Source organism: Gavia stellata, chromosome 21, assembly GCF_030936135.1.
Source record: "Gavia stellata isolate bGavSte3 chromosome 21, bGavSte3.hap2, whole genome shotgun sequence".
NCBI classification, from domain to species: Eukaryota; Metazoa; Chordata; class Aves; order Gaviiformes; family Gaviidae; genus Gavia; species Gavia stellata.
Genome location: NC_082614.1, coordinates 11230242 through 11249565, shown reverse-complemented (window position 1 = coordinate 11249565; position 19324 = coordinate 11230242). Strand labels below are relative to the sequence as shown.

General features: G+C 36.9%; 1 protein-coding gene across 2 annotated transcripts in view; it reads left to right on the top strand.

Annotated features, from left to right (window-relative positions):
* Positions 1 to 19324, top strand: part of GLT1D1 (glycosyltransferase 1 domain containing 1) — a 53312-nt gene that overhangs the window by 25717 nt on the left and 8271 nt on the right. The window contains exons 7-10 of one of the 2 annotated variants that reach the window (XM_059827462.1): positions 5074 to 5169; positions 6244 to 6293; positions 12521 to 12564; positions 14066 to 14186. In XM_059827462.1, the coding sequence (XP_059683445.1) occupies positions 5074 to 5169; positions 6244 to 6293; positions 12521 to 12564; positions 14066 to 14186 (311 nt within the window). The remainder of the gene's footprint in view (positions 1 to 5073; positions 5170 to 6243; positions 6294 to 12520; positions 12565 to 14065; positions 14187 to 19324) is intronic. The other variant, XM_059827463.1, reaches the window with a different exon arrangement.

Sequence of the window (19324 nt, the reverse complement as noted above, 5' to 3'; positions counted from 1 at the left end):
AAAATTAATCTTAAAATCTTTGATCATCCTTGACCTAATATTAATAAGAAATGTTTTGACTGCAGACTGGTTTTTTATGTTACTGGGCAATCTTTGTATGCTAAATTATAACCTATGAGTCCAATATTGATATACTTGATAAAATATACTTAACCTCTAGTACAAATTGGATTTTAAGCTGTGAAGGAATGAAGGCATTTTAAGAACTCTGTCTTTGTGAGGTTGTTGGTTCAGGTCCAGAATAGTAACTTTCAATGAAAAATCGCATTGTTTCTTTTTACATTTTTCTCCTCTCTAGAGATTTCAAAAACACCCTACAAAAGCACAGTAAAGACTTTTAAATAAGAAAAACATTTTTATTTTCTTTATTTGAGCAAGTGGTGAGAAAATTGCTCACTTAAGATGTTCTCAAACTGCTTCTTTACCTCTCAACAAGCTAACACTTGATGTTACTCATTCACTTAAAGGCCTGCAGCTTTTCAGTAAGATTAAAGATTTGCAGTAATGTATTTATTTTTACTGTACAGCTATGATTACTACATTTTTTCCCTGATAGTACCTAGAGGGATGGAGTTAAATGAATCGGTTCTTTCAAAATCTGTTTAGATAACACTTTTACCTATTCTTGCCTTTCTTAGAAAAACAATGTCCTTACTAATGCTTCAGAAATTGTTCACGCTTTTGTGTTAGCTGCCTGTGTTCTGTCTTGCAACTGAAGACCTCAAAACAGTTTACCAAAAGTTAAACCCAGTGCCATTGCTTCATGTCAAGCAATTATTAAACCTGCTTGCAGATGAATGGGTAAGTCTAGATGAATAAGTCTAGATTTGAGAAACTTTCTCACACGGAATCACAGCCAGCAGGAGAAAATGAATCCTGAGTATTAATCACATTTCATCTATTAGCCAATATATTTTGTGCCAGGTTCCAATACTATCAACAAATACACTGGCACAGCAGTTGGGTACCCTTTTGATCGTGCAGTTGCACTCTGAAATTTTAAGTGCCAGTGCTACATTGCTGTATTTCAATTTTGAGCAGCATAATACCACTTCTGCTCCGTCATGAAAAAGGAGTTGCATGACTGTGGGAGTTCCATGTCAGTCTTAATCTTCCTCTGTGTCTGTCTCATTTCAGCTCACCTGTGGTTCATTTGTTACCATCCCCGTGGTCCTGTGTGGCATATCAGGACAGCATACTGTCAAGCTGATGAGAGGAATGAGTTTTCATAATCCTGTCAATCACTGTTCTTGTTTTGACCTCTCACATCTTGCTAAACAGGTGACTGGCTAAGCAGGCTCAAGACTAGCTGGGGCCAATGTGCAGCTGTTTTTTATAGATAAAGCCAATGTAACAGATCAGACTACAGCCGTAGACAAATACTGACAATGCATGTTTAAAGGAGCATCTCTTACTGACATTAAACAATTATTTTTGACACTGAAGGAGACGTTGATTACAGTGGCAAGACTTGACTTGCATTTAGCATATAGTGATTCGGAAGGACGGCTGGAAAACATGTGCCATGCAGGTTTATTTTTACTGCCCGTGATTATGTACAAATCCTTCCATTTTGTGTTTTCTTTGGAAGCAAACAGAAGGATGCATGAGCTAACAGATAATGAAGGACAGTGTGCTGTTTCAAATCTTTGCTTTTGTAACAGTAACAGAAATGGGGAAAAACAGACACAAGCATTTTTTTGTTATTTGGGTGTTTGCATGTCATTCAAACAAGATAGGGACACAGTGAATGTATCAAAAGAGCAGATCAGTTGATTGTGCCATATTGATGTATTTCCATTTCAGAACTGAATCACACACAGCGGTAGTATCTTATTACGGATTAAGTAGCCTATCTGGGAAAGGCAGAATGATAGCAAAAAATTCACGTACTGAAAGTCTTGTTTAAGCTCAAGGAAAAAGAAAAAATGTCTTATTTGAAATACCAGTTTTCACCCAGCTGATGGCTGTAGCTGGTAAAGGCAGCTATTGCAGTTATTCTCTTAATATGTTCCCCTTTTCAGCATTCTTGTGAGGACAAAGCATACTAAAATGATTGCTTTCTTGTACAAATGGCTACCTTTTTTTTTTTTTCCCCACAGCAGGGGTGCTAGCAAGGCTTGAGAAAGCAACAGGTGGGAAAAAACTGTTGCAGGCATTATCTTGATGGGTGAATTTAACCATTTTCGGTGAATGAGCAGAAAGCTAACAACATTCACAAGTGCTGCTGAAGTTTGCACTTAAGTAGACAGGGAATGAGTAAACTCCCAGCACTAAACAGCGGCAGCGATGTGCTGCTAATGCAATCTTCTCAGGAATGTCTATGCTTCTAAGTGGATTGAGTGGGGAAAGTCTGCCTGTAAAAATGAATTAGGTGATGACTAAGATCTACAGCATACAATAAAATAAACCTACAACTGATTCTCACTTCACTAAATTGAATGGCAGGGGCAAATCCTTTTTTGACTAGCCCTTCTATGACAGTTTTTAGAAATGCCATGTAGGATCCAGTCTGTAGTCCAGTGTACCCAATATCTGCTATTTCAGAGAAAAGTGCATAAAATTTCATGATAGACAAGTAAGGCTTTGTAAAGGTGCATGAAGGGGATAGTCTGCAGTGAGAGTTTGAGCTTGTGAATAATAATAAAGGTCAAATAAGTGGGCTGTTTTCATTAATAAATATTATTTTAGGTAATCTCGTTAGTGAAATAATTAGACTGTTATTGATGAGATTCTTGGGAGAAGCACCTTTAAATGCCACAGGAACTGAATGGCAAAATCCAGATTACAAAGTACAGGTACTGTCTGTAGGGCCAGTTTCCTTTTTCTCTTTTAGGTTAAGGTTTTCATCCAGGGAGCAGAATGGCAGTCAGAACTGCGTAGAATCGGTCTATTCGGGCTTTTCATTATCGGAGCACTTTAAACCCTTATCTAATAAAATGGGAAGATTGAAAGCTGTAAGGTAGAAACAAAAAGATGTTAAGAGATAAAAAGAAGCAGTTATTTCAAGCATAGTTAGTGTTGATTAGTGTACTGTCACATCAAAGTGCAATAATTCTATAGTCTCTATGTGAGAACAGGAAGACCTGGTTTCTGACTGAGCTTTCAGCGCTAACTTTAAGTTTATTGCAAAATAGCCAGAGCTGAACATCGATAGGTGGGAGTTCATAATTTAAAATGAATATTTGTGCCATATGGATAGTTAAAATGCAATCTGAATTTTGCTGACACTTTCTAGTAATTTGTTTTCTGTGAGTTTATGTAATGAATTGAAATGACTCCTGCATGTCTTAAAAACAAACAGTATTAATGGCCCATTGCACCAGAAGAATCACTTTTTCAATCCAAATGTTTGTGTATTATAAATTAAAAATTATTTCTTGGTCCAATAACCACTACAATATTACTTACCGTGTCTGCTGCAGCCACTCTTGACAACTCAAGCTGTTTAAGTTAAGTGAAACAGACTCAATAATGAACCCTGTAACAGGGAGCATTAAAAGTCCCTGAACTGGATTTTAATTTCAAAAGCAATAGCATTTGAGTACGTTGTGAATCACCACTCTTTTGATTCTCCCTCTCCCACAAAATAGAGGTTTGATGCAGAGCTCATGTTAATCCAGTTCCTTGACATGAGGGGAGATATTCCTGGCATATTTCTTCCAGGGCCTGGAGCAGACCCTGCAGTTAAGTTATACAACACTGTGAGGAAATGTCAGCTGGTACTAAGGTTGAGTGACCTTAAATTACAGATTGCAGCAATTCAGTGATGCTGTATAAGCAGCTGAGTTGTTCCTGCAACTGGTGGCAAGTGGAAGGGAAAGGGAGGAGGAGGAGGCCTCAGAGAAGGGAGCTCTGCAATGTTCAGCAGCAGCAGACCACCATGCCACCACAGCTGTCCTGCTGCTTTCCTCTGCTAATCATAAATCCCACAGACAGTCATTCTGACCATGCAGCATAGCCCTCCTGGTAGCTATGTGACATAGCTCCCGCGTGGGACCCATGCATTAATGTCCCACAAACAGCCTGCTGCTGAAGAGCAGCAGTTTGATGCTCCTTGTTGAACTGCCTAGTGTTAGATAATACATGTCATCCATCCTTGCCATGAGCTCAATAAATAGGTGAATGGAAGGACAGCAAACTGATTTGTTCAGTATGGTAAATCAAACATGAACATTTCAACCCCTCTAGTGTTTATTAAATTATGTTGTTGTTATGTGTGTTCATTCAGCAATTTGTGAATTATGTTGTTTTATCATAAACACATTTTACCAAAGTTCATCACATAGTGACCCTTCTCCAGAAGTATGTTCTGAATTAATTGTGCTGTCATAGAGCCAATGGCAACTTCAATATCATACATCAGATCTTCTTTTTCTACTATAGCCTACAAAATTATTTTTATGGGTTGTTGCTGTGTATTTGCAAGAGAGATTTTCAATGTTAAAAACTCCCATGTTGAGATTTTTTCCCAAATTATTTTTCATTTGTGTTTCTTAGCAATAAGGTTAAAATAAATGCTTTGCAATAGTTCAACTTCTAGTTAATTATTCTGTAGCAGTGCTGGCATATTAGGGATAGATAACTATGGGACATTTACCTGATCTTTTATAACAAAGAGTGTCAGATCAAAAGCTCTAATCCCTACAGCCTTTGATTAACTAAACCTCACAATATCCTTGAAACAGGTGTTGAGTTATTATATGGATGCAATTTTTTTCTTCTTATGCTTAGAAAAATTGAGAAACGCTCTGATTTGTATAGTTGCCTTGTCAGTCAAAGCTGGGTTCTGGTGTTCAAGAATACTGGCCACCAGCCATTTCTCCAAATCCTGCACATTCACTGCCTCTGGAAATAAACTCCTGTGCCCTATAAAATTATGTGCATGATTAAGTTCTCCACTGAGTTGATTTGAGGATTGATGTGAGAGCAAGAAACAGAGGGAACAATAATGGGAATTATTCAGAAGCCACCCTATTACTGCTTTTACCACTTTATGTGCTCATTCATGAAACAATTTGGAGTATTCAGCTTTTTTATCTGCATTCAGACTTTTCAAATTATTTGTTACAGACGTTCCTACAGATACAGGCAGTTTACATATGTTTCTTTTGATATGCGGACTTCGAAGAGTCAAAGACCCTCTGTATTTAATAGATGCATTTTCAGGTAGGTACCTGCTATTTGAATACCCTTGTTTTGTCCCTGGGTTCAGATGCATTTCTTTTAATGTTTCTAAATGTGGCATAAACTGTTTTATTCATTGCAGAAAACTTCATAATATATTTACATTTAAAAAAAGAAATGCTCATGTAACCATTGATCTGTTCAACACATTATTTCTGTACTGCGTCTTTTCCAGCCTGCTGGGAATAACAGAGCACTAAAATCAAAGCAATATTTGATGATTTTACTTGCTGGGAAAACTATTTTGCTGTTACATACAATATTAATGGAAGACAAAGGAAGAGTTCACCTACTTCAAAATAACTTTTTTATCTTACCGTCCTGTGGCTGTTACACTGATTTGCATGTGTGCTAATTAATATCACTGAAGTTACAAGCAAATTTTACCACCCATTGTTATGGCTCAACACTGTAAACTAGGCTGCAGTTTTCTCGTAGTCACGTAGGTGAATGTTTTGCCAAGTTCTGTTTGTGTCTGTAAAAGGTTCAGGTATTCCAAGCTGGAATTTTAGCCTCCATTGTTCAGCTTACTTTTATAAGCCTTTACCACCTTGTGATGCTTAGTAACAAAGGTAGTTTGTTAAAGTCAAGTAACTGGTTTTGTTCTATTCTGGTATTGAAGGAGCAGCAGATTTCTCTTGTGCATATAACTGAGTATTAATTGCAATGGTTGCAATTGTTTCCACATGTTCCTTTACACTGGAAAAAAATCAAATAATTTTGTCTTAGTGGCCAGAGTCACTTTGTTATATAGAGCATTTTTCTCTTGAGATGATTCAATATCTCATCTTAGTTAAATAACCCTTGAATCATAAGAGGTTGCATGAAGCAGAAATGCTAAATACTAACTTTCAGATATGCTAATCATTTGAATTCTGAGGAGTAATGTGAGGGCTGAGCATGAAATCTGGTACACATTCAGTCTTTTAAGTAGTAATACAATATTTGCCTAATTCTTCTTTATTCATGCAGCTATTTACATTGATTTCAGTGGAAGAATTAAATTAAAAATTATTAATTTTGATTAATAAAAAAGATGTTCCTCTTCTGTTTTAGATTGGCACAGAAAGGATCCCAGTGTCCATCTGGGCATAATTGGACCTGCAGTAAGTTGTTGTTGTACTTTTTATTTTATTTGTATGTTTATTCCTAAATACTTCCGTTTACTTGCATCTGAATATCGCAGTAATTCTTTCCAAACTGAACCTGAGTCAGCGGACTTCTAACTGTTACAGAGATAAGAAGGTACAAGCCTAGAAGTTGTAAAGGCGCTTCACAACAGGTTTAAACTGTGGAACTGGAAGCGATTCCAGTGCTCGGGCTTCCAAAGTTCAGAGTTCTGCTATCAGCTAAAAGGCCTCCTCACTCAGCATGCATTGCAAAATGCATGTTGCATTGCAAAAGGGAAAGCAGCTAAGAGGGTTTTTCTAAGAGGATATGCACTGAGGTAGTCCCACTCTGTTCAGTTAGGTTTTTATTAACGCAGACTGTCATCAATAGCACTAAAATAGTTTACAGCAGCTGTAGATTTGTTTTACATATACTTTTGTTTAGAAGACTTGGGCTAGTTTGATAAAGGATATTTGTAGCTGGATTGCTATAATTTTATGTCTAGCTCAAGCACATGACTTGATAATGCTATTAATCTATTATGGTCCCTTAGAACAAAGCATTTAATGTTTCATTTGACTACAGAAACAACTTTTGAAGATAAAAAGTATCAAAATATTTGGAGTCTAATATTGGCTTCTGTTTTTGTACCTGTGGGATAGTACAAAATTTTTTAGAGAATCAGAAATTACTAAAAATGTGAACTCTTGCAAATAAAATGTTGGACATGCCTATTTCAATGTGAATAATTTATAAATGAACCCATCAAATATTTTGAAAGGCAAGAGTTGCCATCTAGAAGAATTTTTTTTAGCAGGTATTGTTAATGAGGATTTTTAATACTGTGAAGGTGATATCAGATGCTCATTATCCCTGTTCTTACATCTTCTGTTCACGTGGAGGATTGCGTCGTTGTTCCATTCCATTCTGAGTTTGATGCCATTTCTGGTAGTCTCAATTTGTACACAATTAACACTTGTCAGCAGGTGCAAAATGATGTTAGGTTTCTGTCTGACACCAGACAGCAAGGACAGAGTTTGAGCTGACAAAATTGGTGAAGTCTGTTTCACATTTAGAATCTGAGTGCACTAAAGCCTGGGATACAGGTATCTGGGAGGGAAAGTGGGGTTGAATAAAATAAATAAATAATATCAGAAACTGAGTTGTTCTTGTATGTCCATGTCTCACTAGCACAGTATTTGCTGTGGGACAGATCTTCAAAAGTAGCGACTACACTGTAAATTGGTGAGGGAGAGGGGGAAAGATGCCTCTGAGCCACCGAAGTGCTTCTCCTAATTCTGCGCAAAACGAGGTTCATTCCCACAGCTTCCTACAGCCCTGCGTAGGGACGAGGTGGAGCTGCAGGGAGACTCTCCTGCTTCTTCTGCTTCTAGTATGTTGCCTATGTCAAGAGAACATACTTTACGCTAAACTAAGAAAACTAGTTGCAGGACTTTTGAAAAAGAAATCTGCTGTGCTACACATATATCCATAGTAGCAGAAGTCTTGAAAAGGCAGCCTGTAGCCTTAATCTAACCAGTAGAAAAGGTATGAGTAGGCAGCTCTGTCATATGAAACAAACTCTTGCTGATGCTGAAAGGGTATGAAAAGCTTCCCAGTTTCATCTGGGTAATGTGTTTGTGTCCCTCTATAAGTCTCATCTCTGATTCATCTTCACATGAGCCTGAAAACTTGCAGGCAGTCTGTTTTATAAGAAAATAAATAGAATCTGAATGGGCAAATCAGAACTATTTTTCTATTTTCTCATTCAGTTTTGTTCTTTGGGACATAGGATTTTATTTTTTAAAGCTGTTTTTGCATTTTTATTTTATCTGCATTTTTTTTCCACACTAATACACAAAATTATTTGGAAGTGAACTCATGTGGAAGGCAAATCTAGAGCAGGTGTAATGAAGCTGTGCTTTAGAATCAAAAGATGCACTTGCTGCCTCCAGTGAGGATTTGAAACATTTTAGTTGTCTTTTTAAATTTGCTTCATTTTACAGTAAGCAACCAGAAATAACCCTCTGGCAGTGCTTAGGTGGGATCAAGGACCGAACCTCCTTAAAACATTTAAAAACATATTTCTCCCATAATACTAAAATACTACTAAAAGACAAAAATAAATTTCAGGTCTATTGGTATTTAGCTGTACTTTTCTTATTCATGTTACTTCTCAAACCACAAATCTTAAGCAAATCGGAGCCATTAGCTGTGAAGCAAGTGATGTTTATTGTGAATATTAAAAAACCACATATTAAGATTGTGTTAATTAAGAATATAAAGAGCAAAGGCCCCCACACTATTTTCTGCTTTGCTTCCATAAGATTATAACATTTTCCCTGCATTTTCTATGCATGATTGTCTCAAATGGTGCAATCTAATTAATGTTGCAGGATTGGGTTCTGTATAATGTGAAACTTCTAGCATTTATCTCCTCTTCCAGTTTTCCTTTTGTTTGTTTCTATAATGAAATTTGAAACAATAGCTAATTTTTAGTGGCTCTATATTCCAAGAATAGAAGCTTACGAAACTTTTAAAAAGTTAAGACGACAAAACTTGCGTTCAGCTGTTGGGTAACCTGTTGAAGCCCACTTTGTACTCTGTGTGTAATTCTTAACTGTTCTTATAGACAGTACAGAATATTGCTGTGTTTGTAATATGATGATTTTCCATTAACACCTATTTTTCCTCTGTCCAACTTCTTTCCATGCCTATTGAGACAGTTTTAGTTGAATAACTGCCTCCACAGATAGAGGGACCTATCGGGTCATGTAGCCCATCTATTTATAATGGATAGGCTGTTATCTACTCTATGTTTTCTGGGCTACTCCTAAAATGAAGCAGCTGTTGACACAACTAAACTAATGAGCTAGAGGAAGTCTAATAACCTGCTCCAGAATATCCTAGAGCACAGTAATTAGGAAAATCAGATAGGAGACAAAGATACAATTTCACATTCTTTAGCCTGCTGAGAAATATGAAATTCTCCCAGCTACATCCTGAATAAGTGTCCTACTCCCTGAGATATTTTTTAAAAGGTAAGAGCTACTGCTACCATTAAGCTGACAACTCTTTTAAACCTTTATTTGCTTGTTCTTCAAGAAAAACTCCCTGCAAATGAAACTTTTGTTAGTAATGTTGAAATGAGCTGTTCCAAATTTCTTGAAAAGGCTCTATATTTTTTTCTAGACCTTAAGTTTTGTTAATTTAGATCCTGGTTGCCAAATTGTTTCAGCTGAATTAAAACTATATATTTTACAAGTTGTTAATTGTCCCAAATTGCAGTAGTAGAGCTACAGGTTAAGCCAGAAGACATTGAATTTCCTTAAGCATTTCGTATATGGAAAAGATGATGTAGAATGGCCAAGTTTAGTATGTTTGCAAGGATCTTGTATTTCTGGTGCATTTGCTGCAAGCAAATTGAATTGCATTGCAGACAACAGTTGTGTTTTCAGTTGTAGGGGAAGCTCAGTCTTGCTGAAGCCTATTCAACAACTGATCAGATAAAAATTGTAATGTGAGGTCACTGCTGCTGTGAATGAAGCTAATTCCTTTCACAGTGATGCTGCCAAAACCTCACAAACCTGAGCAATTGAGCAAATTCTTCCTATCCATATTGAATATGCTTGCAGATAGAGCTTTTCACTCTTTATTACTCTGGGTCATATTCTGACAGAACTTTAAATGTACTAAGAACTATTTTTCCCTACAAAGTCTAGAGGGACGCAGTAGTCCCAGCATTATAATGAAGGTGTTTCTGGACCATTGCTTCTGTCTGAGTTAATTTTTATATGACAGCGATTTAATATAGTGTGTTTATAGAAGATTTCCTAGATTTTGATCATGCTAGGCCCTGTGCTTAACAGGCACCTTCATCTTTGTGCAGCATTTGATCTGTGACTTTCTGCAGTGTCAAACATGTCTCAGATGTTTCTTTGCCTGTCAGCAGAGTAGAGCTTCCCGAGTAGCATATCTGGTCCTGTGAGGTGTGATTTCTTACTGTGTGCCCACTCCCCTTTCCCTGTGTCGTCTTATCTCATCTGTTCTGATAGAAACTATCCATGCAACGCAAGCTGCCTTCCTGTGATCTCTGCTAAATTGATGAAACGTGCAGCTCTCTGAAGGCTCTTCCTCTGGATGGATGATGTTTTAACAAAAGGTGATAGGTAACTGATGATCGTATTTGCCTGCTACATTGATAGGTAAAAAAATGTGGCAACACTCTACCCGTGGAAGAACTGGATCATGGAGGCATTTTGAGTGGAAGTAACATACTTTTCTTTTCAGTAGCTTTTTCTGAGACTATGCTAAATTGCTAGGCATCCTGCCATAGTCAGTTGGCTTTAGAAGCATTCACATCTTTTAAGTGCATTTCCAATTTACTGAACAGCTTATGTTGTATCTAATTTCTGTTATATTGAGCCTGTGGTTAGATAACTGTGCCCCCTCAAGTTCCTAAATGTAGCTCAGGGGGATCACTTCTCTAAGTCATTGCTACACCCATCCTGAAAGTAATAGTTTAACTGAATTCTCATATTCAGGCCAGGCTTCTTGGAATATCTACCAGTAGAAGAATACAGCTTAAAGGATTGTTCTGTTTATGAGGCAGATGGCAATTTCTTGGCTTCCACAGAAGTAGATGGGATAGAAATTAATATCTTACAAATTTTATGAGTTACAGGTTGTAGTTTTTCTCATCCTTCTAAGGGAAGAAGAGCAAAAGACCATATCCCACTGCTCATTAAATGAGTTGCAAGTACTCCATTGACTTTAACGGAAACAGAGTATAGTTCCTCATGAGAGGAACTCAGCATCAAAATAGTACTTTGTGGAGAAAACTGAAAAGATATGTATATAGAAATAGCAATTGTGAAGTTCAGTATGAAATATCTGAGGAACCTGTGACATGACATACTGGTTTAGTGCATGGATATGTATCATACTCTGTCGCCAGGATCAGGTAGTGCTTCGGGAAAGGGCACTTGATTTTCCCCCATGCTGTTCCCAAAAATACTTTCTTAAGCAGTTATGCAAGCCTTTTATTTCTTGCATTAGTAGGAACTCACTCCTTAGTGCAAAAGTGATTCACTTGAAACTTTTAATTTATGAAGCCCTGTTTTCATGAAATAATTCGTGTTGTGTTCAAAGTACACAATCATAGTTATAAAATAAATTCTGGCTTTTTTCCAAAAGAGTTTTCTAATATGCTTTGTGAGTGTTCTCTGTCTCATAATGTGAAACAAAAAACCTAAAAAAAATATTAACATGCATTAAAAAAAAAGCCATGTTGTTCCCAGTACTTACAACTGCTGCATGCTGTGCAAGCTATCATAAATTAATCTAATATAGTCAGTCAGCCTTAATAAAAAAAGTCTAGTTCTGTTCTTCATGTCTAGTTAAGGATTTCCAAGTTCTGTTTATTTCTTTTAATCATGTTAAATGAAAACAGCAGACATAGTTAAGTTTTGTAAATAAACCTGCTGGAGTTAATTGCCCAGCTTAGACAACTTTTTAATAACTCTAGCATGCCTTCATGTTAGACTATATTTTAGAATTTCATGTTTATTACTTTTCAAACAAATGTTTCTGTCAGTGCCTAACATCTGTCTGACTGTCTCAGTTTACATGTGGATTGCTTCCTGTGTTAACTAAAGCCTGCAAAGTTCCTTTCCTTCCTCACATTGGTTACTCCATACATAAAGGGACAGAGAATTGCTTGGCACATCAGTGCATTGTTCCTCACTTAGGCAGTAAGTTGTCAAATGGGTCATTTGAATCATGTTAGCCTTAGCAGAGTCATCTGAAAACAGTCATTCATGTTAAATAGATCTAGCTCTAATTAGAACCTGCAGCCAGAGGGATGTCAGGGAGAAGAAGTGGAACCTCCCCTTCTGACAGTAGCCCAAAGCTACACTGCATTAGAGTAGTCACTTAAAGGTTTAGAGTGGAGTAGTCAATTCACGCTCTGCTATACTGTGCACTCACCCCCCTAGCTGGATATTCTAAGCGTCAATCACTCACGAGAGCATTTGTCTGAAGAGTCAAATGTAACTACTAAGTTACAGATCTGTGGTATGATTTGAAAGCTCAGCACATTCATACATTTAAATATTTTAGTTAAAAATACACTAAAATTTAATATTCTTTTTCTGGGTATTTCAACCATATGCTATAGTGCTAAAGTAGTGCCGTATACCTGTGTGTGTATATTCTTTTCTAGGTTGATCCACTTTTTACAAATGAAGTTAAGGAAAAAGTTAAAAGGTAAGAAGTTAATGTTAAGCCTTTTATCTGCTCCAAGTGAAAGCAGTTGGCTTACTAGCTTTTTAAATCATGTGTGTAAATGCTCTTTTGTATATACAAGTGAACGTACATGCACAACTGTCTTTATGACAAACAAATGTGTACTGATTATTTGGCATGTAACATTTTCAGACTAGGTATTCTACACAATTTTAGAATAACCAGTAGATCTCTTCATGTTTTGTGTTAAATCACATCTGATTTAGTGTGATTTATATTTATTATTCTTTTGGGTCTTTTCATTCTTTCTTTCATCCTGGCTTCTGCAATATTTTGGATGCTTGCTGTTGGTGGGTAAATGAGTAGATGGACAAGATGACCCTCTATAGCTTTTTTCTGTCCCTAGTTTATATGCTTCCTGATTGAAGGATATAAATGTTAGAGAAACAAGATTTTTTTGTGTGTCTGCAGAACCTAGAGTTGTCTGACTTGAATAGAACAACCATATTACCTCTGATTGATAATATCTGATAATAGAATCTGCATAAAATATGTTTTGCAGTTCCATTTTTGGAGCAAGAGATAATGTTTTTTGTTTCCTATCAGGTTATTCATGGGAAACATGAATCCTGTAATCATGCATTTATACTCCAGTTGGTATAGTTGTTTATCTCTACAGAAGCTGGATGTTACTGCACAATCGAAAAAGCAAAGTTTAACAAAGTCTAGCTGACAGGGAGCTGACCTTCATGTCAAATGCACTTGTGTTTCCATCTGGCTTAGTGATCTCATGTTGAGGTTAGAGAGGCAAGAGCAGGCTCATCAAGGGGAGGAGATGCTGGCTTTTCAAAACTGTTCACCAGTCTTAAAGATCTCATTCACTTCATCTGAGACTGAACACCTAATTACTGTATTTTTCCACCCTTCACCCTTGACTTGATTGACTTTCATTAATCTGAGGAAGACGAGGACAGTAGAAATGTAACCCTTCAGAACAGAAGAGTGCTTATAATAAAAGAGGAAGCGGAAGAGATCTTTCGGAACGACATTCCATCCCCAAATTCAGCATCTGAAAAGTCAGCATCTCCTGCAGTTGACCATTCTGATGATCACGCTCCATTTCCCCAAGTATTTAAACTGTGTGTTTTTCATAAATCTCTGCATGCATCCTCCCTATATTACACAAGTTCTTTAGAGCAAAATTGCACCCCTATCCACTGAACTCAGCTCCTTCATTTATGACACTGAATCTGGTTAACAAAGCATGGTGTTAAGTGATCAACTATATAACTTTGGAACAACAGACAATGAAGTGGCAGATAGCAATGAGTTTATAACTGCATTTATAGATAGAAAGCTAACAAAAACATGGTGAAGTGGCTTGCCCATCGCCAAGCGATTGTTAGCATCAGAACCATGCCTGAATTGCTCTGACCACCTTCCATCATTGTCCTAAGTTTTAGGAAGAATTGTTAGAGCGTGTTCTTAGGAGGTGTCCTATTTGTGTGCATTTTATTTCTAGGGCACCTGGAGTACATTTATTAAAGGAGATGCCACAAGATGACCTTCATGCTGCTATGAAAAGGTGCTTTGCTGTGGTGAACAGCTCCATTTCAGAGGGGATGTCTGCTGCAATTCTGGAGGTAATTGCGTCTTAGCAGTAAGGTTTTTCAGTGAGGTTACAGTGAATCTGAAATCACCTTTTATCACTGGAAATGTGTGTCAACATTTTATGTCCATGTTTCAAAGCTAGTGAAGACAAAACTAAAATATTTCTTTTTGCAAGTGTTAGTAATTAAGGTTTTCTTCCCTTGAACTGACAGTTTTTTATGCTTTGTCTATTTATTTTTTAAAGGACAGAATGTAATTTTATCAATCCTGTTAAATTAACAATACAGACTTGAGATACAAGAATCATTCTGATTTACTGGGGTTGTCACTATTCTTGATTCAACATCCACTTCCTTATAATGTTGCTAGAATAGACTTTCATTTATTTATACATCCTTTCAAAAAGCAATCTAAGAGCTGTATTTGGTTATTTAATTCTGAAATGATTAATGAATGAATGACACGCTCAGTTAATTTTTTCGCCGTCAGTATTGAAAATTAATAACCAGGTTTATTTCATACCTGTCAAAGTAGGGCGCTGCTTAATATCAAATGCTTTCTAGGAAAAATATAAATGTACTTAAAGTGGAAGCTCTTTGGGCAGATGCCTTTTACTATTCCATTTTTTTTGGTGGCTGCTGAATGTTAGTTCATGATGGTCTCAGAAGATCACAGAAACTATTACATGATTTGTGTTAATGAATCTCCTATTTCTGTTTCTAATGAGTAATCACATGCTGCATTTCCAGCATGCTTTTCTTCCACACATCTGAAAATCCTGCATAAGTAAGAACTAAGTGAGCATTGTAAGAATTATGAAAGTTAGGTGATGGTAAGATAGCAAATGTGTATTGCCTTTCTGAAATGCCAACGCTCAGAAGTGGAAGCAGATGCTGTTTCACAGCAACAATACTCTATAAACAACAATTACTACAGACTGTGACATTTCCAAACTTACCAGTGTGGCAGGCTAGACAAATTTTGTATGTTCGGTAGTTGAGATGAAATGGAGTGTACCAGCACAGTACACAGCCACAACTAAGTCAGTGACTTGGAGAAGTAAAAGTTAAGTAACTGTCACCTCCTCCTCACCAGTTACATGTTCCCTTCAGGACTACTCACATAACAGTTGACCAAAACCCAATCTGATTTATTTCCTGAGAGTGTCACTGAGTTAGAGAAAGGGAAGAAAAAGGGGGGAAAAAAGCAAACCAGAAAGACTGCTAAGAGACACAGCATCTGCAACAGAAGTGCAAGTGTGCTTGGCCTGATACAAATTGTTATGCAAACTCAGGACTGATGGGACAATTGGTATAGTTCTCCCCCAAATTTTCCCATCAGATCTTAGCAGTTAAAAGGCATTTTCCTTAGCTTTTATCAGGAGAGCGAGCAATCTTCTAAGTTTAGTGTCTTAACAAATATGTGGTAACTCAAAGCAAAAAGATAATGCCAGTTTAATTCAGAGGTAATGTTGAGCCTGCTTCAGGAATTACTGATTTTTGCTTGGAGTTTATCATGGAAGTCATGTAACAGGGATAAAAAGAGCTGGCATGCTTTCAGAAGCCTGAGCATGCTAGTTCAGGTGCATATTGGTTACAGGCAAATGAGTTACCAATTACAGGTGCAAAGTGAAATCTTGCATTATAGGAAGGAAAGTCCAATAGACGTGGCACAGGTGTTGTGAGACAACAGCTCCGGTCCCAGCTGAGTCAGGATTTTCTACAATCAGAATTAGGTCTTCAGTCATCTCTTGAGAAACTACCTGAAGCTTGCCCTTTTTAGTACCTCAGACCTGTTTGAATTCTTCTTCTAAAGTTATAAGGGGTTTGGTATTGTGTATCTGTTTACTAGACAGTTGTACAGTGGGATTTGATGACATGCTTATAAAATATCCTACTGTAAAAATCTCTCTCAGACGAAGTGTCAATCTAATAAAGTCAAATCCCTGCTTGAGATGGCCAGCAGTAGGAAGGGCCATCTGTTAAGATCTTGTTAAATTAATAAGGCAGAAAACTATGTGTAAAAATCTTTTGGTCCTAGGCTGGAGATAACATCTTGCTTGAATTTGCAAATGCAACTTTCATTCTCTTGAAAGTTCAAAATTTAACAAGGTAATGAATCTGTAAACAGTATTTTAGTATGAGATAACTATATAATAGATAAATGAGATAAATGTATAATCATATCTATTTCAACCTGCCTTAAGCTATGAAAGAACTAGAAGCCATAATGAATTACTTTGTTATCTAGTATTGATATCTCAGAGATTTTGCCATAATTGATCTATTTTCTGTTTGGCATCTAAAGAAGAGAAAACAAGCATTATAGCAAGTGTTTAAAATACATCTCTTCCTCAGAAAGTTCAGGAGTTCTGCGTGTTCCTGGGCACGTGATGGTGAAAAAGGCACTACTACTGGAAAATTTCATAGGTTTTCTATAGAGTTGGTAAGAAAAAGGTTTTGACTCCAGCACCATTTCATCAAGTTACTTTTCCTGTGCTCTCAAGAGTATTCTAACTGTTGTAAAAATCAGTAGATTGTTATGCTTTTTTGAAAAAAAAAAAGCCAATTTAAAAAAAATCATCATAGAAAAGGAAGATGGCCAGACTCTGTTCTGCTGTAAGGCAAAATCCAGTCTTAGACAACATGTGAAGTACAGGCCTAGTAGTTTGGAATATAAGCCATAGCAAACTATAAAAATAAAAAAATAAAAATGAAGGGATGTTGTAGAGCAGTAAAATTGAAGAGGGGCCAACAAAAAGATGCACAGGCTGGGAGGAAGAAAATGAGGGACAATCCAGAAGACAGAATAGTAAATAAAACCTGTGTTTTACTCTATAAGCTTTATACTGCTGGTTAGAAATGCTTATTGTGTAACATACTTCCAAAGCTGAAATTTACACACTGAATCCTTCTGAAATAGCATTAAAACACATTTGCAGTCAGAATAATGTAACAAAACAGATGGCCAATGGACTAAAATGTTATTTTATGCTATTATTTGTGGAACCTAGGTCAGTAAATTATACATATTTTCAACAACGCAAATGATTCTTTTTACTGCTTAAAAATAGACTATCTAAATTAAATTCTAAGCCACTTCATGCAGTAATTATTTACATCCCAATCCATTTGTTTAAGGCTAGCTGGTATAAAGCCAGCCCCTCATCTTACGTATTTGGCCATCTGTTCCGTCTTTCAGTAGCTATAATTCATTGGTACCTATGTGTTTTGGGACCTGAAAGTTTTCTTATGTAGCAGTTACTGCCCTCCCAACTCTATGAGACAGAACAAATGTCTTTCCCTTTAGAGTTTAGAAATTACAGAAAATGAAATATAAACTTAGTGATCAACTTGAATGAATCATCAGCTATGTGGCATTCAGAAATAGAAGTGAATGAACATATCTTGTCACAATTTTTTTTTAAGACTGTGCGCTACAGTCCAATCGAAACTGTGGTACAGCAATACTATGCCAGCCAATGCACCCATACCATTAGGTACAGTCCAACACAGAACTGCCACAGGGCACTCTTATACATGTTGGACGATTACTATCAATGTACAGCCCAACGGCACAGTGTCCACTATTCACAGCATCTGACATGCTCAAATCCAAACTCCCCTCTGTCTTGCAGGTGACTCTTTGTGGTGATAATGGCACTTCCAACAGCCAGTCCTGGGGTAGTTGTGCTGTGTTTTGTGTGTTTTCTTCTTTCATTCTTTCTTTCTTTCTGTTTTTTTTTTTTAATGGTGCTTTTACCCTTGAACTGACAATCGCTTGTTTTGAAAGCAGCCAGACCTGAAATACTCTTACAGTTTTGGTTTTTAAAAGGAGAAATACACTGAGGTGAGGAAAGGGCCTTAGGCAAGTGCCAGTGAACGCTGACACACTTCACTGCCACTATCAACTCTTGGTTTTCAGTTCAGAAGTTCAAGTAAAGTATCTTCATTCCCTGCTCATTGAACGTGTTTGGGTGAGATCAACAGCCAGCAGGCTGCACAGAAGGGCATTTAAGCCTGTCGATAGGAAGGGCTGAAAAAGAGCTGAATCAGAAATTCTGCTTCTCTTTGAGATATTGGTGCTTCTGTGGGAACCCTGTGTTAGGTCTATAGTTGGGTAATTAGAGCCAAAAGTAACTTCCTCGACCTGCAGACTCAAAACCTGTCAGGCAGAGTGGGGCACCAGTATCTCTCATTTCCTGGGTCAACTTCGAAGTTCTATGAACTTTGCTGTACTGATAAGTAGATACCGTTATCGTATGTAAATCTACCTCTGGAAGACAGATTTGTTTTGATTACAGTGAAGTCAGAGCAAATGACAAAATAATTTGTGGATGACCAAAAACTCTATTTCCTCTCACCAAAATGACTTTTTTTTCATTTTTAAAAAAGCTGTATCTCAACAAATTTAGACACTTAGATAAATTCACGAATCTGGTCTGTAGTTTTTATATTTCCCATTTATTTGTCATGGTTTGTATTCACTTCATTAATCTATTTGTCTGAATTACCTCCAGATGACCCAATAGTTTCTGATACACAATGTAGAACAGGTTATTTCATTAAGGGTTATTATTATTTTTAGAGTTAACTGCTGCAAAGCAGATGTTTGTGCCAGAAGGGCTATAGAATTTCTATGTCCAGAGTAAATTCATCTGCAGTGGTGATTTAAACAGTGTTTCTCTTGGATATTTCAAGCTATTAAGACAGTTTGGTAAGTCACAGCAGTCCCTCACTGTTCAAAACTTAATTGGTTCTGTATGTTATCAGCCAGGGTATTTTTGTCTTCAGTTTTGTCCGAACTATAAAAAAAGCATGGTTTTCTCCTTGGAGTTTTGTTTTCTTGCTATGTAGACTGAAGGAAAATTGCTCCCCATCCCGGACTGTAATGACAGTAATTAAAAATGCATTCACTCTGAAGTGACAGGGAATCAGTATGAAACAGATTGAAGATTTGGGGAAGTGAATTTCTTTCTTGTTTGAGACTGTGATAATTATACAATGAGTTTTTCTGGTTTCACAGTCAGTGCATCTCAAGACTTCCAAATTCTTCAAGAGTAATTAAAGCTTCAGGTCAGGATATGCATGAGTAACAGAGTTGAGTGGCCAGGGTTTGCACACTAGTTATTTCAAAATCTAAGCCATATTTTTTAAAGTTGCTGGGCATT